The sequence below is a fragment of the Hetaerina americana genome, unplaced genomic scaffold, assembly GCF_022747635.1.
Source record: "Hetaerina americana unplaced genomic scaffold, ioHetAmer1.1.p SCAF_4, whole genome shotgun sequence".
In the NCBI taxonomy this organism is placed as follows: domain Eukaryota; kingdom Metazoa; phylum Arthropoda; class Insecta; order Odonata; family Calopterygidae; genus Hetaerina; species Hetaerina americana.
The window spans coordinates 40172140-40197820 of record NW_027286985.1 but is presented as its reverse complement, the minus strand read 5'-3'; the positions used below and the strand labels follow the sequence as shown (position 1 = coordinate 40197820).

Below are 25681 nucleotides of genomic sequence, written 5' to 3'. Positions count from 1 at the left end.
TGGATATATGGAATGTTAGAAACGTGCCAGTTAGTTGTGCTCTATCACTCATTCCCACAGATGACCTAGAGCTTATTTTACAGAATGGACCAAGATGGCAGTCTCAACATCAACTTTGATGAATGGAGAGACTACCTGTTATATGCCCCAAGCACAGACATTCATGAGCTGATTAAATTCTGGAGACATTCAACTGTAAGTACCGATACTGCTAATATTGCAGACTGGTTAGAGTTTAAAGGTGATCCTTTAAGGTTTAGTATTGAAATTAATGATTGAGGTATTTCACGCTAGATGAAATCTAATATTATTTTAAAGAAATCTATTCATGTTACTTCGCTGGAGTAAATAAACTTTATGCTTCCACTTTGTGGATCCTAATGATTATTTCTATAGTAAAGCTGTACCTTGAGTTGCCGTGCATAAAATTATTCATTACATAACCAGGTTCCTTGACTTAGTAACATCTTCATGTCACCAAATCTTGCTTGAATAAATGTGTCAATCTTGTTTATTTTGTCACCTGAATATGGTATTCTGTAATGAAACCTGGTCATGTAATGAATAAGTTGGAAAAAAAAGAATTGTGTTAATCCTATCATACTGAAAATTTAAAAAATGGTAAATTATTACCAGGTGAACAGCATGTCCATATAACTGTTTAAAAATGTTATTTTTATGTAGAATGTGAAGCTTTTTCTTTGTAACTTTGTCCATTTTATATGCCCTAACTAACATTTTTTATACTTGTATTAATTTTAATATGGACGTGAAAATGTTTTTGCCGATAATTTCCTCTTGAAGAAGAATTTAGGCATATGTTACAATTGGTAAATTGATTATTTCTATGGGTGAATTGATTTGAAGTCATTGACCAGGATATAGGAAAGAAGGTATCATTGGGTCTGAATATTTGTCGAGGGGAGCATAACAAACATCTTTTAAAGCTGTTTGAGTGTTCCTTTCCTGGTATGTTGACTTCTTCCATTACAATCCGAGGTCAAATGGTGGCCAATTTATTTATTTTGGGATGGTTTTCTTCTCATTTGATTGTAAATGACATGTTCCTGCAGTGAATATTGTTTGATGCTATGGTGGTATTGATGACTATTATGATTTCCACCATAGTAGTCACCAATACCATATTACCTAGTCACAGTGTTTTCTGGGTATTTTTACCATCACAAAATATTGGTTTTTAGGTAAATAAAAAGATAATGTGTAGCTTTATAGCATTTTTGTTGTTATTAATATTTGCTCAGTATTAGCTGTCATGCTGTACATTACATTGGTCGCATGTTGCAATTCATAGATTAGGTTCATTTGGGGAGGCAGGGTGTAGGAAAGGAAATGGGTGTGTGGAAATGGTTAAGGTAAGGGATCTAAAGTAGTGAGGATTTGGATGGGCACAATATGTCCCCCTTTGCATCAAGTACCCACAACCTACATGTTGACAGATGGAGGAATGTTACAATATGCGTGGCAATCACATTTTACTGTTGAAACCCGTTGTGTCAATAAACAGCTCTAGCAGGAGTGGTGAGTGGAAAATTATTTTTACTCAGTGTTCTAAATTTCTGCTTAGTATTGCACCAGCTGTGTAAATCAATTTTTAAGAGTGGTCATCACTGCCAACGGAATTTTTAGGACTTCAATTGGTAATCAGTTCAACTCTTTGTTTTCTGGGACAATTGTTAGTATCTTCACAGTATTTTTTTTATTTTGGATAGAGGAATGTTGAAACAATTGGAAGGTGATAATATGATTTTTGCTCATATCTCATTCTTCATCTCCCCGTTCTCCTATGCAACGGTCTCACTCAGGTGGAAAAGTTGGGAAAGAGCCTGGAATTATTATATTTCTTCACAAAATTCTGGAATAGTGCTAATTTAAAAAAAGTGAAGAATATGATTTTTGAATCTGGAATTGCTTTTGTAAAAAATGTACCTTTTGTTTGTTTATTTATTTTGATGTTACGGTGTAGGCCATCACTCATGCACACCTTGTAAAAAATTGTACATACTAAGAACAATTACATTGGTACCAATAGCAAGTCTAATGGAAAGGGATCACCAACTAGAAGTACCCAATAAAATTACAAATCATTGAGAGAAATATCTAGAAAGGGAAAGCATGTATATCTGCAAATTTTGTAATAGAGAGGGATAAGCCCCTGGAATATAGAAAACAAGTGGCTACTCTGGTATGTAGCTTTCTAACTGTTGTAGAATTCACTTTGATTCAGAAATGAATGTAAAAGTTCAGCTTCATTTCATTTAATGCCATTTAGTCAGAATTGCCTGTTTTAAATATTTTTAATTTTTACCAAAAGACGTCTAAATATAGGTTTGTGAATGACTATTAATGGGTTGTGTATGGTAGCATTTCTCATACCTACCTGGGAAAAAGCTAACCTTTGCTAACCAAAGTAGCATTTTTCAGTTTTATTGAAGCGTACATGTTGCACAAAATAATTCCCTTATGATTTGTCTGTTCAAATGGCGATTCATAGACCAAAATTTTGATCAGCTCTCTACAATGATGTATCATGTTCTGGCTGTAACTAGATTCTGAGAATGCTTTTATATTTCTTAATTTCATATTTAACGTTTGACCTAATTAGGTTGTTGAGCAATGCACTTACTGGGTAGTTTCTATACATGCAAATTTAGTATTTAGATGCAAAATTATGTATTGTAGCTGTCATATGATTTGCTGGTTTTCTTATTTTGAAAACTATGACTTGTGTCAATGTGATATCATATCATGTCAGTCATTTGAGTGCCTTAACAATCTAGTTGCCACTATATATATATGGAATTTGTATACCTAATCAAGACTTTGGGATCATCTGGATTTACATTGATCATAGCTCTGTATTGATGTGGTCGAAATAATATTCAATTGGGATTTTCACAGCTTTTACCCGATCCCATGATCATCTGTTAGTGCTCTTTTGAAAAATGCAAGTCATCTGCATTGTTTGTTGCTTTCATGACTATGGATTCATCATTATTATTTTAAATTTTTTGCACTTTTAACAAAATTATAAATATTGTATTGTAGATATATTAGCTTGGTTAAAATTTAATATGCTTTGGGAACTTCGTGGCATCGGCGAAGTACATGTATGTCAAGTGTGCTTTCACTGCATCTGTTTTTAGGTTATCGAGTAAAATTAAAAGTTTTGAATTGATAGTTCATCACAAATGTCATTATCAGAAGCAAATGTAAATTTGGGTCACTTTGCTCCGTAGGGAATTTGTCATTTTGATTGCAGTAAAATTTTAGAAGGAAGGATAGAGATCTATTCACAAAGGTGCTTTGGCTGGTTAATGGAGCCCAATTCATTTTACTATATTAGGGGTCCTATGGTTCGCAGTATTGTTTATAAATATGACTATGTCGATCTGCTATGGTATCAATGAACAAGCTTAATCATGCCATGCATTTGAATCTTTGGCTTCCTCACCTCATTTTTTTTTCAATTTCCACCCAATGGTACTCTTCCCCAATCTCCCGTTGCTGGCATAAAAGAAGTAATGGCCTTTTTCCCCTCCCTCCCCACTGTGCTGCACCATTGGTAGTATTAATAGTGACTGAACTGAAAATATCTGCTATAGCTGAGGTAATTTAGTATATACTATGGATGCGATTGAACTAACATAATGAAACATGCTTATTCAAACCCTTGGAATTAAATGTTAGAATTATTTTCTCTCTGACCCGCTTTTCATTTTTTGTGGTATTTGATAGTGTGCAACAAAATATCATGTTCATGTGATTTGATTCCTTTATTTGATCCTACGAGGGAAATCCCAGAACTACCCGACCCAACAAAGAAAACACAAATATTTTGGAAAAAATGTATTTATTTTTCAACATAATCTCCTTTCAGCTCAATACACTTTTCCCAGCGATGTTCAATAAGTTCAATACCCTTTTTATCATAAGAACTGTCTTGCTACTCAAAATAGCCATTGACTGCTGACATCACTTCTTCAGGGTTGGAAAATCTTTGCAAAAAGTTTGCGAACAGAAAATAATCTTAGGGGGCTAAATTTGGCGAATATGGTGCATGAGGTAGCAATTCAAACTTTAATTCATGAATATTGGTCATTGCAATGACAGGTTTGTGAGCTGGTCCATTGTCTTGATGAAACAACACAGTCTTCTTAGCCAAATGAGGCCACTTTTGCTTGATTTCTTCGCTTAAACGTTGCAACAAGTTTGCATAATATTCACCGTTGGTAGTTTTTCCTTTTTCAATTTAGTCAATGAAAATTATTCCACGCACATCCCAAAAAAACTGACGCCATGACCTTGCCTGCAGATGAAACGGTCTTCGCCTTCTTTGGAGGCGGTTCTCCCTTTTGAATCTATTGTTTTGATTATTCTTTTGTCGTGGGTGTAAAGTAATTGACCCATGTTTCCATAATCCATGGTTATGAAATATTGCAAAAATTCTGCTTTGTTACTGTGAAACTTTGCTAAATACTCTATTGAATCAGCTTCTCGACACTGGTTTTGCTTGAGTGTGAGCAAATGCAGCACCCATCTTGCACACAACTTTCTCATATTCAAATTTTCAGTTAACATGCGATGTGCTGCACTTTTTGAAATGTATACCATGTCTGCTAGCTTGCACACTTTCAGTTGACGGTCATCCAGTATCACACTGTGGATTTTCTTCACGGTTTCTGGAGTCATCTCCTCATTTGGTCAACCAATGCAATGCTCATCTTGACAGCTTGTACGGCCTTTTTTAAACTGGGCTACCCAATATTTTACTATTTTACTGTTGTACACGAAGGAGCACACTCACCCAGAGTAGAGTCCAGTTCAGCTTTTATATTGTTTGGGCTGAGGCCTTTCAAATAAAAGTATTGTGTCATATATCAATGGCCAATTTTCTCCATTTTTACAAATTCAGTGAAAATGTTCGCTATTGATGGCTGCCAAAAAAATACTATGCTATGTATCATCTTCAAACTTAAAACATATGCTTAATAGATTGCATTCTTTCTAATACAGTGATATTTTTCAAACAACTACGTCATCTCTAAGTCAGGATTTCTGGGCCCTCCCATGCACTTAAAACTCAATTTATTATCTTAGCAAATGGTTAAGAAATCTAACCTTCCTAACATATTTTGCCAGGGTAATCAAATCTCATAGGCAAAATCTCACATCTCCATGTAGAATTTTTCTTTTCAAAAACCGACACCAAAGTTTGAAAGGAATAAAGTTAAAAGGAATGAAGTCATCTATTTTCAATCATTCTTGCTAACTAATTCTAGTGTTCATCACCAATAAATAACACGGTTTCAGGGGTAACATGGTGGAAATCCTTTACAATGAAAGAAGTAATGAAATGTAATAAATACTCTAAGTGGAAAAGTGAAGTATCTTCTTCCATCAATTCATAACCAAATCCTAGCCTCTTCCTACTAAATGCCCACAATTCTTCCCTATCTTCTATTTATCAGGCTCCTTTTTGGTATACTTTCCAAAAGTCACTTTTTAATATCTTTTCATTTGCACTTATTCTCCTACCTCAAAGACTATATTTTTGGGGCAAACATTTAGGTTATCAAACAGGAGGGGTATTAGTAGGTATGCTGAAGGGGGGTAAATGTGTTGAGGAGGCTGGTGGCTGAGGCAGTGGGAGGGGAGTTGTGAGATTTGTACTTTATCACTAGTTAGGGTGCACCAGATTTGATAAGGGTGGCTTTGGCTATTTTGATTGCTTCCATTCTAGACACTCTCCTGAAAACAGATTCATTACATCAAACAACACTAATATGCACTTTGTTGGCGACTCTTATTTGGAGAAAATTTCAATTCATAGAAATCATTGACAGTGTATCTGAGGGAAAATGTAGTCTGGTATCTAAGCAACGCATTTACTGTGTGAGACAATAAGTGATTGGGTGCAGAGACATTAGACGTAATGGGCATTAAAGGGAGGTCCTTTTTATGAATTTTAGGAAGGCCGTAGAATCTTGGTGTCTTGGCGTTCATTTGTACTGGCTTAAGCACTTCCCTGAGGGAAAATACAGTGTCAAACTATGAAATTAACTCTGTGCATGCCTTTTGGTATTCTGCTGTTCGGCCCTGATTTAACCATATTATGTCACTCAAGTCTAGGAACTTGGCACACTTCTCCCAGTAAAATTCCCTCATCATTGTCAATATTAGATTGCCTTTGTCTGGCTTGGATATTACAAGGCTGTTTTTGGAAAGGCAATCCTTCAAGTTAGATATGACTTGGTGCTTACTTCGTTGGTGGTAGGTACTAGAGATCTCAGTTTTGGTTGGTTAATTCAATAATGCATTTTCTGGTAAAATGAAAGGTTGCTGATTCAAATTTTACTCAAACATGATATGTGTTTTGAGATGGGTTTTTTACAAGTTATAATAATGCCTCATGAAGCATGTTTAAGCCATTTCTGGCAATTATTAGAGTAATTTTAGAATGTTAACTTGGTTTTAAACACAATAATAGGACATGAAAATTTAGGTGTACATGAAAGTTATATCTCACGTCATGCTTAGCTACTAAGTACTTAAACCAGGCTTAAGGTGGTGTGTTGATCCAAAAATTAAAGAGGTTCACATTGTGGATGTGGTAGTTAAGTGGGTCAAGTGTTTGACTACTGACCAGAGGGCCCTGGTCCTATTCCTAGAATACCTCCTGGCACCCTCAGCTCCACCCAAGATGTGTGATTTTTTGGGTCCTAGAATGTCCAGAATAACCACAGGCAGCACAGGGAAAGGGACCAGCCCACCAACCCTGATGTGTGAATTTCACGCAGCATTCGGCTTAGTACTAGGTGAGCTGTACCCTTGCCAATCAAACCAACCTTTGGGTTGATGACTGTGGGGATAGTATGAAATATTACTATTACATGAACCGATAGCGAGGCATGAGTAATTAGCAGCGCACCTTGTGTATAGAATCAATCCTCAGTAAACTATATCTACTGAAAGTTTCAGATTCCTTCCATGTTTCATAATAAGTGAGTAGCATCTTCTTCACAGTAGTGAAGGTGGAGAATATGGCAACATTCCTCCAAAGAAATGGAATCTACTGATTGACTTGCTGGATCTGTGAACTTATATGGTTGACTGGGATAATGTTGTAATTTCTGATAGGAATTAGGTGACAATTTTTTTCTCTTCTGTAGTAAATTGATTGCCATAATTAAAATGGTAATGAAGCCTACAAATACTGTATCGCTAGGAGGGCCTAGGCTTTCTTTAGACCGAGCATAAGTAAGTTTGACTTGTATTATGTCCAACCTCAAGGAACATACATATGAAGACTAAATTCAAGATCTGATGAGAAGAAAAATAGATTATAGGTGTGGATTTGGAAAAAATGATCCTTTGTCCGTCAGCTGGCTTTTCTCACCTTAGATTTAGTGGATGGTCATGAAAGTTGTGAACTAATTGGTGCAGTGTTAGTAGATTTTCCAAATGCACTTGATCTAATAAACTTCAATGTTCTCATTAAAAATATGGCTCACATTAGTCCTCAGATGGTATGACATTAGATAAACTCTTCCCTGTCAAGTTGAACCCAAAAACATAAGTGTGTGAGGTATTGTCCGAAGAGTTTTATGCTTCAGCTGGGGAGCAAATAAGTAAGTGCTCTGCGACTTCTTTTGACTATAATTCATTTTTGTGATGTTGAGAAATATATATAAATAGCTGCATTTGAATGTTCGTAGATGACTACATCATCCATGGGACAATTGAAACAAATTCCAATGGGCATTATTTGCAGAATCATTTAAAGGTTTTGGAAAACTAGGTGAACTATGATACCATGTGACTAAATCTGGATGAAACCAAACTGGTAAAGTTCTGTAGAGGTGGGAGTGCTGCAAATTAGTGCTATTCAATAATAGGAAATATTTAGGAATAAGGAAGAAGCCGTAAATATATGGTTATAACTTTAAGGAAGGATTCATATTAGGAACTGTTTGTAGCATGGATCTGAAAAAAGGTATTCAAAGTATTGTACTTTGTCATGTGAACATTTTGTAAAAGTTTGCTGGGAACAAAAGCATTTATGGCAATTTCATTGAATGGGAACCTTCAATAGTAGTAGTAATAGGAAGTGACTGACAGCTAAGGTCATTTGCGCCATTAGGGATGGATGGGAAAGGAAGGAGGGAGAAAAACCTGACGTCGGCATTAGCCTACTCTTTACGAAAGGCACCAAGGGGTCTGTAGTTTTAATGTCCCATCCAACGGACGTCGTACTCACTCAAAGTGCTCTCAACAAAGCATCTTAAGTAAGGATTGGGATACCACTGATAAATATCTGCCACCTCTGGGATTCGAACCCGGGCCCTCTCGGTGGGAAGCCTGTACATTAGCCACCGTACCATCCCAATTTGGCATCTCAATCTCCCAGGTCCCAGCAAACAAATAGAAAAGGAGTATGAATAGGTTCTACTGTTGCTAAAAAATTATACCTGATAGGAGCGTGAAATGTCTATCCAGGGGAATTTCCTAGGCTAGATGTAGGAAAAATAATTAAAATGCCCAGCTATATAGTCAGGATGTATTATTATAAGCCGAAATAATATTTATAAAAAAATAAAATTGAACCTCCAAGAATTACAGGAATCGGTTAAAATTAATTTTTTAATAAGGTTGTTGAGGAGCAGAACCCAATGCCTGAGAAAAATACTATACAATTTTCGACTGAATACATGTATGCACATTTTTCAACAGAGGTTGAGAAATCCTGAAATGTAATTTCATGCCTATTCTCTGCAGATCCCTTAGTTGTTTATTTCTCTAATTATTTCAATGCATAGTTTGTAGTACTAGTTTTTATGGGAGGCGACCGACAACTGAGGTCATTTGTGCCTTTGGGGATGGACAGGAAATGATGAAGGATGGAGAGAAACCCGGCATCAGCATTAGCCTACCCATAACGAAAGGCGCCAAGGGGTCCAAAGCCATGACGGATGGCATACTCACTCGAAGTGCTCTCCTCAAACACCTTAAGTTGGAATCAGGATACCACTGAAAAATATCTGTCACCTCCAGGATTCAAACCTGGGCCCTGATGGCTGATAAACTGGGTAGAAAGCCAGTACATTAGCCATCGCACCCTCCCTTCAGTGCATAGTTTTTTTGTATATACTATTATTATAAAAAATAAATGTGCAGTTAGGCAGTGTGACATTGCTCAGGAATCCCTAGCCTCACAATCACACTTGAAGCAATAACATAAATATCATCAAAACTAAGCTGCTAAATACTAAGGTAATCAAAGCAAATAGAAAGCCACTACCATCACACATTGCTCAGCATCATATCATACAAATACTGCACGAATCACACATTATGCTCTGTCTAAAATCACATTATATGTGAACAACTGAAGGAATATAATGCAAATTCTTTTTCATTTATGAATCTCAACCTTTATCATGTATGTAGGGTACATTTTCTATTGACTTTGCTGTTTCAATTTCATTTGTAATTTAAATTTCATGTCTTTGTTTTATTCTCACATTGTTGAAATAATGCAACCACTAGGTTGCCTGTTCACTATACATTTACTTTTTCTGTTAATAATAATGATAATCATCTGAAGTAAAAGGAATTTATGAAGGATTCTTGTATGTAATTAAAATTGTAAAGGATCGATCTATCAAATCCAAGAAGTTAGAATGCCATAGTTGAAGGGGTACGGAAAAGAAGGGATAATTTTATCAAAAGTTTACAGACACAAAGGTGTGCCAAGGCAATGATGAATTGAAAGAACTACTCCAATGACCCTAAATGATATGCATGGAAGCTAAGAAATATGAAGGTAAAATGAGTTTAACTAATTACAGAATTGATAATTATAATTGTATGCAACATTTGACAAATTATACATTTGTATAGGTTTTCTCATGATAATATTATTTCAAAAGCTGTTAATGGTGTCCATGAAATAATAAAAGATGCAAAAGATGACAATTCGAAATTGACTTTGTCCAGTCTTTCTTCTTCAATAACATACTCATTTAGAGACATTAATTTAAATGCATGATGTGCGGAAACTTTTCAATTTCCCTTTTTTCCAGTTTAAGAACAGTTAATATAGTGAGGAAGTTTATTAAACATTCACTTGCTTACAATTATTATAAGACAATTACCAGGTTATTAGATTTTAAGCATGTAGCTCAATGGTATATCATATTCATCATCATTATAGTAGCAGCTCGCAAAACTATACTTTTGCCTGAACTCTACTCTCACTTATTAAATCAATGAGTTTGCTTAGTGTAATTAAGTGCTTGCAATGAGCGACTTTTTTTACAGTGTGAATACCTTCGTCAAATTTCTGTAGGAAGCATTCTTCCCAGACAGAACACAAGGTCTTGTATCAGGCATGATTAATTTATTTATTGCATTTGAGGAATTTGTAATTCACAAGACCAAAGACTTTTATGTCAGGTTTATAGGGTGGTCTTTCCAGAATTTCTCATCGCTAATTTACAAAGAGATCCAAAATTCAGTGTGACACCATACTGGAAAAACTAGCAAGAAAAATTGGTGCATTCCATAGTGTAATTGATATCTAATAACAAACACCAACACTGAGAGATGTTGTCCATTTGATTGATTGCTGGTGTGGAGGGATCTTTGAATGGAGACCCCAACAATTCAACCTCTTTGCTCATTGTCCCCACCCATGTTTAACCTGCCTTCCACTGTTAGCCAGGGGAAAAGAGCACTAGGATATAGTCAATTCGTATTATTGTTAGCAGCAGTATTCCTCCAGTCAGTGAGAGATATTTTGTGAGCCCAGAAAAAGTTCTACACACTGTCATGCAGGGGTGGATGATTAAGGGCTTTATTTGTCTGTATACTTCTAATTAATCGTTGATAGATTGGGATTAGTTTTTCTAATGACTTCAAATCACCATTCTGAATATTTAATATTATAATTGAAGCATGCAAATATGTAAGTAATAAACACTTGAAATCATGTTCTTTTTGAATTTGAATTCATTGTTCTTTTTGTTTCACGATTTTGGCTCATTTAATGATGCCAAAATCGTGAAATACCTTTAAGCACAAGATTAGTACAATAAAAGCTTCGGCATTGGCGAATACTCAAGAAATCTGTGAAATTTAATCCGATTTCCTAAATTTGTAGATATTTCCATGTCACTTGCCTTTAAGGCGTTTGGGCTCCTTCACCTTTTTCTCTGGAAAGCGAGAAAATAATGCTTTTTGGGTGTCTCCTCATGGCGTCTTCCACTCGTTAGATGTTTTCATTCTTCGCTCAACCAGCAGCAGTCTTTGCGTTGGTTCGCAGATTATTTCGTACAGATTGCACCTTGTACCCCATGAAAGGCGACTCAAATTAAATTAATAACTCTTCATTGCGTGGCACGCATTGTAGGAGCAACTGTAGTTGAAAAGACGGTATGAAAAATCAAGTTATCGCACCACACGCCTTACGTCGGTCCCCTTTGAATTTTGTTAAATAACTGGAATTCTGTGGACAGTGGCTTTTTGAGGCTATTATATGCTCTATTATTTTATTGATGCGGATATCCGCTAACGGCTGCCATTCTAGTCCAATCGCGCAGATCGTCACATGTCGTCGCAAAGTGAAATGTCATCCCGTTTAGGACTGTGCAGGGGTATGGGGATATGAGGATAGTATCGCTACATCAATAGTTTGATGAAGTTTCCCTCAAGGCTGGATAGATGGATCTGTCGTTTTACGGTGCGTCAACATGCAAAGGTATTAAGCACCGGTATTTTTAATCAAGTTTTCCCAATCCTTTTTAAATAAAATGAATACATCAATCCAAATCTCGGAGAAAAAATATGCCGTTTCTCGCGTTTAATTAAGCAGTTGTAAGGAATGTATTTCCTAGTTTATCGCTATCGTTTGTTATCAAATATGTCGGTCCTTCAAAAGAAATCGACCATTGTGTCAAAAACAAAAATCGTTAGTGGGCGTATAACGAAGGTGGAGACTGTTAAGGCATTTTGGTTATTTTCCATTTTAATATTCCGCTCTTGTGTGCCTAACGTAGGGAGGGGAAGGTGCAAGTGCGCGAGTAAACCTCATATCTATCCATCCGCATTCGGTCAAGGCCGTTGCGAACTTTGGGAAATTCACCATCTCTCGGGGTTGACTGCGGGTACTTGAAGCGCCGTGTGAATCGCCCTCCCTCCCCCCTTTTCATCCGTCGACCCACTAGGCATGGTTCCTACTAGACGAGCCGCGCTTGGGCGCGAGTGTCCGCCCCTTCGCCTAACCCACTGTGCAGGCGCAGAGCATCATAGAGTCGCTATTGCATTTTCATCGAGTTCAGGCCCGGCCGGCCGACCGATCGCAACATTTAGTTCGATAAGCTTTACGGCGACGTCCGAGAAGTCAGCCGGGTACTGTCCTTGCATGCATGGGGCGTATAAAAGTCGCCAAGGATGGAGAATTTGGAGACTCAGTTCCTCGACATACACGTGAGTAGACATTCACGAAGGAGGGGAGGGGAACTCCCTTAGCTGCTCAGGCCGTCAAAAACAACGTTCCCGATGGAAGAGGTCGTAACGATTTTTTGCCTTCCGCGAATCCCTACGGGCGACGAGGTGTAGTGCAGTGCCGCGCTCTCACGTGTGAATTCCCCCGGCGTGAAAACTTGGATTCTAGGTTACTCGTCCTATCATGGCGATGATAACGCGTCAGGATTTTCGTCTGTTCTTTTAATTTCGTCGTCAATTAAAAATAAGATATGGATCATATTTTTGAACTTACTTTGACTTAAATATAGTGGTGCGTTTACTGTGGCGACGACCATCGACAGCAAATATACCTTGCTCTTCCGTTGTTTTCTCATTACGATTGTAGCTCAATTTTTCCGTCGTAAAATTCTGATGTTTCTTTCGTGGGAGAGTATCTGAGATTAATTCAGCATTGCGTAATAGATCCCCAAAAAAGTGGATTTTTCAATATTTAAGGTATTGTTAAGTTTATCTTATTTTCCTGTCCCTGGTATAATAGATATTCGCAAATCAGCATTACCAATAGCTTATGAACCTACTTCCAAATAGCATTTTCAAGCCGACCGAAATAGCCTGGCTTGTTGCGCTCCAGCCAATTAAATCTTAGGTCGTAGAATCCTTCTCTTGCAATTAGATGTGGTTTAGGGACTGGTTTTCTAATTTTCACCGCGAGTAGTCTCTTCAGAGTTCTTAAATCGTGCGCGAAAGAAAAATTTGTTCGGCTTACGATCGTCAGTTTTTTTACTACCCACTCCTTAGGCCTAACGTGCTCATATTTTTATTGTGCGATTAGTGTGTGTGGTGTCTTCATATTGTCAGTCTTACCAACCGTGCAAGCAGTCACACCCTCTCATGCTTCAAAAAATATGTTGCTAGCTATGGGGCACGTTGGATATTCCAAGTGTATCATCTTGTTTTTGTGTGAGATCGATGTCTGTGTTCAGGTGCATGTGATTCTGTCAGTGAGAGTTGAAACACTAGCGACTTTGCTTTAAGAATCGTCTCTCTTTCTCGTTACCTCTTCAGTGACCCAGTCATACTTTTTGTGGATGTGTCGCGTTATCGTTTAGATAATGAGTGTCTTTGGTGCTTCAGAAGTTCATTTGAGATCTTGTTATACATTTTCCCATTTTCATTCGTGTGTAATTGGGTGAAGAACTATATTTCATTTTTTATGCAAACATTTAAAGTTTTCTGTTCACAATCATTGTATTCCTTGATTATCCAATTGATAAGCTATTTTTTTGCATATTTCGTGTGAGTTGCATTTTATTTTGGCGTAGGTGATGGCTGACGAAGCGTGCCTCTGACGTATTTGTTCTTGGGTGAGCATTTGTTCCGAAAGGTTGAAAATTTCGTGGACGCTCCCGAAAATATTGGATTTTTTACCGAATTGAAAGTTAATAATGAATTTGTCTGCGAATGTTTAAGGTCAAAGTTTAATTTTTGATTTTGTCATTGTCATAGAAAGCCCCCTTTTTAACTCGACTGAGAAATGAGCGGTCATTTTCTGTCGTGACTGTTTCTTGGTACTGCCCTAAGTGGGTAACTTGGTATTTGAATTCGATTTTGAAAAGGGGACTGTGAGGTACCTCTTAACCTGGTTTAATGTGGTAATGTGGGCTCGAAATTTTCATCACATGCGTAACTCGCGTGAGACTGCATTACCTACTCAGTCATTCTGTTTATATATATATATATATATAATATTTATTTATTAATTATATATATAATATTTATTTATTAATTATATATATAATATTTATTTATGAATTATATATATAATATTTATTTATTAATTATATATATAATATTTATTTATGAATTATATATATATGTATATATATATATATATATATATATATATATATATATATATATATATATATATATATATATATATATATGGCTCGCGGTAGTCTAGGGGGCCGAGCGTTGGACTACTGACCGGAGGGTCCCGGTTCGATTGCCGGGCAAGTCTCTGGGCACCTGCAGTTCCGCTGAAGCTATGTGATTTTTCGGGTACCAGATCTTCCTGGGAAACCATAACCGGCAGAGGAAAAGGAACTGGCCCCCCTTGCCTCATGTGTGAATTTCACACGCCGTCGGGCTTAGAACTTAGTGACCTCTATCATCACCCACCTAAACGACCTTCGGGTTGATTACTGTGTTAATGGTTTTTTATATAATATATACATGATAAAATATTATATATATATGTATATAATATTTATATATATATATATATATATATATATATATATATATATATATATATATATATATATATATATATATATATATATATATATAGATGATGTAGAAGAACTCACGAGAGCAATATAACATTTGGACGGCACAATAAAACACAAATAAAAATAGTAAAACGTAAAAGGACACTCAAAATGTAGATGGTTTGAGCTTTCGGGCTTCTCCAAAGACTATTACTTGTTATATATTTTATTTTGTGTTCTATTGTGCCGTCCAATTGTGTGGGTGTATGTGTATATACAGGTATATATGTGTGTGTGTATATATATATATATATATATTGTGTGTGTATGTATGTATATTTATATATATAAATACACCCACACATACTTGCATAGGCATATATGCATATAGATTTAAAAAGGATCTTGGGTGAAAACTGACGACTTCGCTGTTCCGAGTATATGGTCATCGATCGGAACTACTCGACCATTTCTTCTCGTACTCTCATAATAGATCGCGATCAGGGCGCTTTTCTCACGCTTCGAGGAGGAAAAAGTGGTATTTACTTTCTGGGTGGTCGAGGACCATCTTCACTGTTTCTTTCCGCACATCATTTGCGTCACTCCCTTGCGAAGGCTAACAAATTTTTTTCACCCACAGCCTGCGGTTTTTACGCCCTCTCTTGAAATGGTTTGAATTAAAAACTTAAATTGTTGTGCATGCTATTAACCACTTATAAAATGGCTTGCGGTCTTGACAATCGCGTTGTCTCGAAACTTGAATATTTACGTACCTGGATAAGTGGACTCACATCGCCTTGAAGTGTTTTACCTCTTTGGTTCCGAGGAAGGTGTCTTGCTGCTAAAAATTAGTTGTTCCTGGAAATGTATTAATTCTATGTTGACCTTGAATGCCTGTCTCGGTGTTACAGAAGTGTTTATTTTGAATTAATATTGAAAAAATAGAAATTTTCGCCAAGCTTATGCTAAGGTCCCACGAGCCGTATTTATCGGCATCCCCACCTTTGGGGGAATAAGTGATCTTCTACGTAAAAGAAATCTGTAATTTTTGACGCTTGGGACTCCAGCAAACTCCCAGTGCCGGGAAATCATATGGGAAATTTTGGCGAAGGAGCCAAGGTCCCTCAAGTGTTTCCCAAAGCTGGTAGACGCCTGGTAGTAATACGGGCCAAATTGCCCATTTAAGGGTATTTCTGGTGCCAGCTTATGCTAAATTGCCGACAGACACCATGGAGTGTTGTGTGTTATGTTTTGGTTTGGCTTAGGATGAGGATTCGTGTAAATGTTTGACGTTTAACAACAAAAAATACCATGAGATCATATTTTTCCCCCTTAAATTTTCACCTTGATTATCACATTGGGTTACATAAATTCGAGTTGAAACATGCCAGCATCTTGTTTACTCGCCTGGATCAGTTCTGTATTAATTGTTTGCGCATGGCCTTGCCAGATTGCGTCACTCATTCCGCATCTTGTATCTTATTTCCCTAGTAGTTTTCTCACCCTCACGATATGAAGCCCAAATTAATGTGGGTGTACATTTGAAGTATAATAGCGAATGGCATCTCAGCGAGTGCATTGGACATTATCGACAATATCTGTATAATATTTATCTTTGTGCATCGATTATATTAGGATTGTTGATATTGCCACAGCGTAGGTGTATTGGTGGTAGTTACCATTTGTGGTTTAATGGGCAAGTTGCCACCCCATTGAGGGACAGCACACGCGCTGTGGTGTTGGCGCGACCCTGCTACTCTCGATACTGATTCCACGGTAGAAGTTAAGCTTGGTATGGTGTCGTATCGTAGGAGACGGCTGAAATCGAGTCAACGCCTTCGAGAGCCGTAATATCTGCGATTTATTCGTACAATCGTTAGTTACCTTTCGAGATCGAAGTAAAGCATTAACTACGAAATAATCTCGACGAAATATTAGCCCTGTTTGCCCTTCTCTTATTTAGAGACGTTTATGAACTAATATAACATATTTAACTTGGGTACTAATTTATTTATAGCTTCAAAGATCTGCCAAGTGTCAACAAATATTTTCCCGCGACACGGTATCTTCAGCAGATTTTCGCTTAATGAAAAAAACTGAATGCAAACAACATCGAATCTAGAAACTCTTATTAGAGGTTCTGAACGTTGATTTCTCTTTACCGAATCTGGTGACTAAATTAGTGGGAATTTCACAAATTAAGTGTTTTGTTTCGCCGAATGTAGGACCTTCCAACAAACATAGATTTTCATTTATTTCTTTCGATAAACTATACTCGCGCAAGCAGTATTTTTGCTGTACGCGAGCAGTACTTTGGTAATCCCTATGATTGTGTATGACCAATTGATTGAATCGAAGTAACTGATTGGAAAAAAATAAATGGTTAGAGATAGTGTTTTAATTTTCGCGTATCTTAGAGCCCCAAGGTATCTTACCGAAATCTTTTTTTCACGTACTTTCGGAGTGATTTATTGCATGTAAAAACATTCACTTGAGTGATGTTCACAGCGCCATTTCATGCAGGAGTTCGGTCTTATGCGAGCAAAGGGAGAGAGATTCGGTTCTTCCATAAATTGCCGTTACGCAATAATTTATAGCGTTAACCCAGGCATTAACATATACATACATATACGGTATGCTATATACGGGTATAAACGATACACGTATAGGGAAATTGAATAGAAACACGTATAAAGGACGAATAAAAGGTTAGTGAGAAAGGTGGAAGGATGCAGATTCCAAGCAGGAAAAAGTTTGTGTGTGTAGAAATACACGCACACCAAGTGGGCATAATATCTTCGAAGTGCCCGGGTTCGAATCCCGGTCTGGGCACATGGTTTTTTTCCGCTGTGAAATTTCTCACGTTGGAGAAATGTGATCGGTCGAAGTAATCCTTTCTCCGACGGCAGCACCCTCTTCACTTTGCCCTTCCTCCGCTCTTATTCAACAGCATTGTTCATCCGTCCCCACCCCTCGGCTCTCCCTTCCGATCCCCGCCTTCTCCTTTGCCAACTACCCTGGCGGTGTTCGTCGCCCGCGGCCGTGTAAATCGTCCCTCTACGCGTCTGTCCCCCATCGCGGAGGGGGAGGTGGGAGGTGTATTCGGGTGGACTATATCTGGAACGAAAGCACGTGAGACGGGATTGAAAACCTTAGTCCGCAAGAGATTGCACGAGATCTTCCGCTCAAAGACAAGCGCTTCCCGGCGTACGTTGAGTCTGGACAGCGATAAGGCCCCGACATGTTCGCGCACCATGGTAGTTTTGCGCGGAGAATGGCTCCAGTCATATTTTTGTTTAGTTTGGCCATTTAAGTTGTTACTTTTCAGTGACTTGTGCGTTCACTCAATTGATCGATAAATATTTTTTATTATGTTATAATTTTATGTCTTTAAATTTTTGTTTTGAATGCTCAGCGTGTCCACGCAATATAATATGTTTAACCCGTATAACGGGTTCCTAGTTTAATCTTTAATTTCTTTCGTTGTTCAACTTTTTTAGCCTTAAACATTTTTCCATTACTATGAAGCTATAATTTGAGGCAAAACCCTGCGAATAAACATTATTCGCAGGGTTTTCGCATAATTATTCGCATTCACTTATGGGCTAACTCTAACACTTAAGTAAAACTTTAGAAGAAATGAGGTACTTAATATTGTGAGGTCTAATTAATATTTTGCCTAAAATATATACGTTTCTTTTCGTGAATTCCCTGTTGAAAAGGCTGCTGTTGTGTTTTTCATGACTGTTAAGTGCTATCGATGTTGCTCCAAGAGTAATCCGTCTTCTTTTGACGTGATACGTCTATTCGATAATACATTATTATTTTCTGAATCCGGGGGGCTATAAATTTTAAATAGTTGATGAAGCATTTTTGTGAAATGAGCATCGGTGGCAACTGGTATACTATGGTACTAGTATTTATTAAATATTATATTACAAGTACGCAACCTGGACTGTCTCGGCGCATTTTGTTCGTTTGAAAAACAAAGAACCCTGCTATATCATAATAAACCATAACACAGTAATCAACCCGAAGGTCGGTTTGGTAGGTGATGGTAGAGTTCACCAAGTACTAAACCCGACGGCGTGTGAAATTCACAAATCGGGGTAGGGATGGGCAGTTCCGTTCCCTGTACCTCTTATGGTTTCCCAGGAAGATCTGGTTCCTGAAAAATCACATAACTTGGGTGGAGCTGCAGGTGCCCAGGAAGGCTTGACCAGTAATCGAACTCGGGTCCTCGGGTCAGTCGTCCAACGCTCTGTCCCAGGACTACCGCGACCCACACTATATCTTAATAACCACAGTTTAGTTTAAAATTCATTCATTCATGGACCTTTTCTAATCGTGCATGACACTTGGCAAGTATTTTTATATGGAAAATGATATCGTATTGGGAAATGTCAGTGAGCCCAGACGCGAGAAATCAGTGCTAAGTCAGCCTTCGTCGAAGTACGATTTTGAGCGTATCTGAACCTTTGGGAAACCAACTACGAACCACTGACTTGTAAAGCGAATATCAAAGCCATCACAATGTTGAAAGAATTATCATTTGGCGAGGAATTTCATGTACGTGTTGTCTCACGCCTTCAAATATGTTTATGGTACAATGTCCAAATAAAGCGATTTAAGGTGGGTTCAAGTAATATTCCGGCCTATTTGTCAGTAAGCCCATTAATCTAGCACCAGTAGTGATATCGCTGCATCTTGCCAAAATTTAATCGAATGCGTCGTATTTTATCCGACTGTCTCCCGGTGATTGGAAATACGCCAGTCCTTCAGTTTTATCCTTGTGGTGAATTCCTGGTGCATGACATTAAAGTTGATGGCATCTCCTTATTTCTAACCCTCTTAACTTAATACGTAGAGGTTTACCTCGAAGGTATCGTCGAATACTCATACTTTGCCTTTCATTTCGAAATAAATCCATCTCTATGGTGAATTATTTATCCATATAACTTCAATTTTATTCGTGCACAATCTTTGCCTCTTGTTGGCAATCGCCTACAGTTGTGACTTCATCTGTTACCGTCCATTAAAATGTGTAGATTTTACACACTCTAGCGAGTAGTGCGGGTTGAGCGACGTACTTCCTTGCTTGGAATTTATTTTCTGGTTGAGTCTATGGTTTTTTCCGTAAAATTGAAAGACATTTGATTTTATTTTGTGTTCGTACTAAACTCAGAAATATTATTTTTATTTAAGTCCCGTCGAAGCCCTGATTCGGCCCACCAATATCCCCGAAAGCACTTATTCAGCCCACAGTAAGAAAAGGCCGGCAGGTAGCCCATAATTAGGCAACTTTGATGTCACGTACATCCGACGAACGAAACACCCAAGTAGGACCGGGATTACTTCGCTATTCCCATGACGTGCAACTTACATCATTAACGTGGGATACCAGCGCTCTTCATCATCCCATAACCCTTCGAGAATTTAGGTTTCAGGGCAGGATGCTTTAATTCTTGAATGAAAATATAAGGCAAACCCCCATTCGTGAAAGTCTGCCACTAATGAACGCGATAGTCACAAAAACCTATGGTAGAAACTTCTTGATACACCAATATTAAATGCAAGAATCCTTAATATTGCGCTGCCGGTTAAAAATATCTGTATTGATTTATCGCTGGCAAATTATCGGGAGAAATATTTCTGACCTCAAATATACTGTTACGCGAGACTTCAATAAGATGGTCTCAGAAATGGTGGGATCAGCGGACAACCAGAAATCATTTTCCCTAAGTAAAATCTGAGAACACTACATTTTGAAGTAATGGTTAGAAATAAATTACACCTAAACGTTAAATAAGCTGGTAGATATCTTCAAAGTTGCTATGTCAAATTATCAACTTTCCTAAGGGATTTGTTTGTCCCCAGCGCCTCTTGCAGTTTGCTGGGTAATTTCCCGGGAATAAATTGGATTTCCTGTTAAGACAGTTTAGTAAATATTCGTGGGTGTTGGGGAAAAGAAATTAAAAACCTATCTTTTCCTCGGATATCCTTCTTCTTGCATCTTGTTGATTTACTGGATGGATCAAATCCACGAAAATGTGCATTTCCAAAGTCAGTAGTTAAATCGTCTGCTTGCGGGCAATGTTGCAATCCAAAAATATCAGCTTGCCTGTTCAAAACGTACTTGTACCGTCGCCACCGTTACAGTAGCTTAGGTATGGGGAGACAGGCTCTCCTTCTCAGCACTTTCTCCCAAAATGGCGATCATTATTTCTTTCGGCGAGATCGCGGCGCGAAAGTGCACGGTTTCGCTCTGCGAGCCGAGGGTATTTTTTACTTGTCAACCCATCGTTCAGGCGTAAAACAATTAAGCCACCATGGGTCTGTTTTTACCGCTATTTTGTGTCCATCACTTCGGAAGAAGTCTATCGGCGATATAAATTTGCATCGCCGGTCAGTCTGAATTTTATTTTCGACGTTTTCTTTAGTTTTCAGTACAAATTTCTATTCCTGCGAGAAACTCACTAAAATTGGCGACTATCGTGGACCTGTCATGCTGTCCAATACATTTTACCTTTCACATTCCGCATTCTCTCTCTAATAAATATAATTACCAGAAAATCTACAGGGAGAAAAACAATGTCAATTTTATGTCATTCGAGTTAATATAAAGTGATAATTTTTTTTAAGTGCACCTAAGCATATCTTTTGGTGTAAGCTTGGAGGAGAGCGTTCATTTACGCATTTATAATCTTGTAATTGTGTTTTTATGTGCAGCTTTGTAAACATATTTCAGATGTAACTACTGCCCCATGTGGCCTTACACCCCTTTGGACAAAGGGGTGTAAGGACCCCTTAAGGTGAGGTAAATAATAGGACAAATACCCGTGGAGGAAAAACTGATCGCTTCCGTATGGCAAGTGTGCTTAGCGTGTGGAATTTATTTTGTTCACCTCACCTCTGACCGGTTACTATTCTGGGGCCATGGTAAGGAATACGGCATAAATGCTGGCAACCAGCCTCCCCTGGGCCACATGACCGAACGAAGGTGCTAATCCTAGGAATCCTAGAAACCAGGTATCCGCTTGGCTGGAGGGTAGCCTCCTTTGTGTATCTTGTAATGATAAAATAACTCTCATTTGGCTCGATTCAAGATGACCACAAATTTTGGAATAAATGTGAGTACTGATATTGTCATGGCAATCCTAAAGTCATGCAACGATGAAAGCTTTGATTATTCACAGCCCATTGGAACAGATCAAGTACCTGCAGTTATAAATGTTATGTCCTCCTCACATAGTTAATATCTAATTATTATCATGCGCTTAATTTCGGCAGTAGTAGATTGATTTTCTAGTATTTGTTTTAGAAGTTGAAGCACGTTGATTGCGATTAACAGTTTTAATTTATATAATCTATGTGCATATAGTATCCACAACTTAAACTTTCATTGGGCATCTTTAGTCGATATTCCCCGAATTGTAACTTGTATTTTTTCATGGTAAGGAAGAGGTAAGTGAAGACAGAAACAATGCTTGCATCCTGTTATCCCGAAAACGTTTTGGTACCACGGCAGAAAATCGCACGTCACAAATGTAAACATTCAATTCATATCCCGTTTCGTTGGTTGTTCCTTCATTGCTTACCGACGTGGCTTGGTATTGTTTTCCTAATTTTTAGACTGCTTTTGATATGGGTGAAATATAAGTTGCTTTTATTTTTCCTTGTTCATCCATTCTTGAGGCTACGCCAAAGTACATGCATGACGTCCCGTCTTGGATGATTACCCAGGTACAGCGTCCGACGGTAGGTGTAAATAGTTGGAAGGGGAGAGGGAGGGTTGGCGGGAGGGAGAGCTCGGAAGGCAGTCAGATCTCCTTTCAACTAGTTGTCTGGCGGGCGACCAGGAAGGCGAAGGAGAAAGGAGGAGGTTATTGGTTGGCGAAAGCCGACGTATATTTGGCCCGCCTGGCGTGCTTCCGGTTAGGAACGTCATTAAATGTGAGGTCGTGAATGAGGATTCCTGCGATAATGCGGACAGGGTGTATTTGATGAAAAAAAAGTAAGATAGGATACGGTGGAGGATGTGAAATAAATGGGCCAAACGAAAACAAATGTGTATGTTTGCATAACCGTTAACTCTAGAACTGCGAAATGACTTGTCGCCATTGCCGATTATGCTTTTCCCGCTAACTGGTGACGTGTGTAGATTCGGATTACGTTTGTTAAATTATTTGGACTAGTGCTACACGCCCCGCTGCAAATTGAAACAATCAATATTCATTTGTTTTTCCAGGCTATCGATTGCAAACTCGGCGAAAACAATGAATTGTGACTTCAGCGAAATCATATTTTGGGATGAAATAAGAAAATACCCTTTGAATAATATGAATATGCTCGTAAATTAAAATCAGTCGAGTATTACAAACAGTTGATTTTAAGTTTAAATTTTTTGAATTGACTTATTTAATGAAAATAATTCAGACCCTCTGTGCTTGATTTGGTAAACGAACTGGTTTTCGTCCTTGCCCTTTTCAAAAAAATTAACTTGAGGAAATAAAAAAAATGATGAATTTCCAAAAAATATAAACGAATCCTATGATAAACGTTTACTTTGAAGTAGACTTCTTTGTCCTGGAGAAGTGTATGCCATAACCAGTGTTCTGAAATGTTGCTCTACAGAGCTACATGGATTCTCTCAAATTGGTGATTTTCTAATTGGGTCTTTTTAGTTTTTCACTGTTCATACTTTAATCCCAAACGGGTAATTCGTGATAATTTTAATTTAAGGCGATAAATTTGCTTTGTCTCGACTGACAAAGACAGGTGCACATGCCGCCTGGTTGTATGGAGGGCAAGCGCGAGACTGCGGCCAGATGTTTCATTCCTGCATCATCCATATGAGAAAAACTGATAAAACTCCAATCGGCTCTGCATTCATGACAAATCGAGAACTTTGCTCCATCCAAGGCCGCCGTTCAAGTTACTTATCGGTAGATTCGCCCCGTTGAATTTTGAACTAAATGAAGGCTACCAAAAAAAGTCTACACTTTCGCTTATGCGATATTCCTCATTGTGAAAATACCCTCGGTATTTTCAAATTTAGAATTCCAGTGGAGTTTTAAAACACTGATCAGCATTGAGACCCAGCCTTACATATTCCATTTTGAATAGTGAGAGAAAGAGTTCTGCTGATTACTATGGATGAGTTCTGTTGTCAGATAAGTATATTTATTCATCTCGCGAATTTTCTCCCTTTTTATGTACGAATTGAAAGACTATGCACATCTTTCTTCTCCTTTTTTTCCCATTCCCATTCAAAGATTCCCATTCGAAGATGAGTTCCCATTCAAAGATTGTTTATGGACTGGTTATGTATTGATTAAAGTGCAAGATGAACGGGCGTGTGTGCGTAAATATTCATTGTAGTTAATTCCTGTAATTTGTTTCACGAATCTTCCCATGCTAAATTATGAAAGGTTTGTATAATAAGTATCGAGAAAAGTTTCGGAAAAATAGGTTTATTTCAGATACTATTACAATGCCTCAAATTCTTCTGCGTACATCCCATGAGCATCGGCACTCATTTTTCCGCATTTTTTTATCGGTTACCACAAAAATTAGAAAATCTCTATTGGTCCATGCATCATTCCGAATCTTAGCAGCATTGCGTTCCTGTAGGCATTGGTAACTCCAATCGCAGTTTTAGACCTTTACGATTCATTTTGCTTTATTTATTATTAGAAAAGTAGGTGAACATCTAAAATTGCTGGAGAATTATAGGTGACGTTTATGATGATGACATGGCTTAACATGTTAATTGGAAATTACCTAGTTCCCAAAGAAATTAAAGGATATCTTTCAAGGCACATGTTGTCCATTAATGCACTAAAATGTTGTCTGTCGACCACTGTTTTGGGTTTAGATGAGGTTATCGTATTTCGTAGCATTGAAGGAGGTTGAACCTTAACTGCACGAATCAATGTGTCTCCTTTATTCATGTTTTAATGATTATTGATGAACAATAATGCAACACGCTTATGCGTAGTTCGTACATATAAATGAGTTAACTATACAGTTTCAAAGTACTCTGACGGTCGTTTTAATTTTTGAAATGTTCCCTGAGGCTTATTTAATACAGTTTTGAGGCTCCAAATTTTGGAACTGTGATGTCGGTTGAATTTTCCCCCAAATTAATTAATATAATTTAGACAAAGGTGGGTAAGTGCTTTTATGCTAACAATATTACAGATTTTATATAATAGCGCACAAAATATCAGTTTGTCGTCAGAACGATATCTATTCCTGCAACATTAATCCAAATTTCTTCTGGTAGTATCACTCCACTGCCTTAAGAGCAGGCATAAATTCTTCGATTTTCGATAAATAATTTTGTGAACAATTAAACGATAAGACCTTATTGCATCCTCGTTATTAGATAAACTGCACATAATGATACACATTGAGGAAGTTTCATCAAATTGACATGCACTTGACATCTCGATGCGATCTCCTTATGTTGGAATGGTACAATCTCTTTATCATAATATCAATCGTATAGCTGTGATTACTATATTATACGTGTGCATGTTATTTCTCGATAGTGGCGATAAAATGGTAGTGATAAATAACCTCATTTATTATGCATTATCTTTTTTCGCTCTCTGTTCTGTGTTTAATTTAGTCTCTAAGCCAATGGATTTTAAAGGAATGGGAAATGTGTAAGGAAAATATTTAACTGGCTGTGTGCTTGTGATTTTCATTCGTGCAACTATGCGAAAAATGTGTCCTAGGAGGTGGACTCGCCGAAGGTCATAGGTGTTAAATGAATTAGGTAAAAACGAGCTCAAGAGACTTTGTTATCGTAATCTTGTGGGATGTCTGTTGTGCTGAGATGACGGATTACGTTGGAAGACGACCAAGTGTCAGTCCAGAAATAGCGACGGCCG

At 37.7% G+C, this 25681-nt stretch overlaps 1 protein-coding gene across 3 annotated transcripts in view; it reads left to right on the top strand.

Annotated features, from left to right (window-relative positions):
- SCaMC (Short Calcium-binding Mitochondrial Carrier) overlaps positions 1–25681 on the top strand; it is a 120575-nt gene that overhangs the window by 2276 nt on the left and 92618 nt on the right. For 2 of the 3 annotated variants that reach the window (XM_071590928.1, XM_071590930.1), the window contains one exon: positions 84–195. In XM_071590928.1, the coding sequence (XP_071447029.1) occupies positions 84–195 (112 nt within the window). Of the gene's footprint in view, positions 1–83; positions 196–12264; positions 12508–25681 lie in introns of those variants that run through there. The other variant, XM_071590932.1, reaches the window with a different exon arrangement.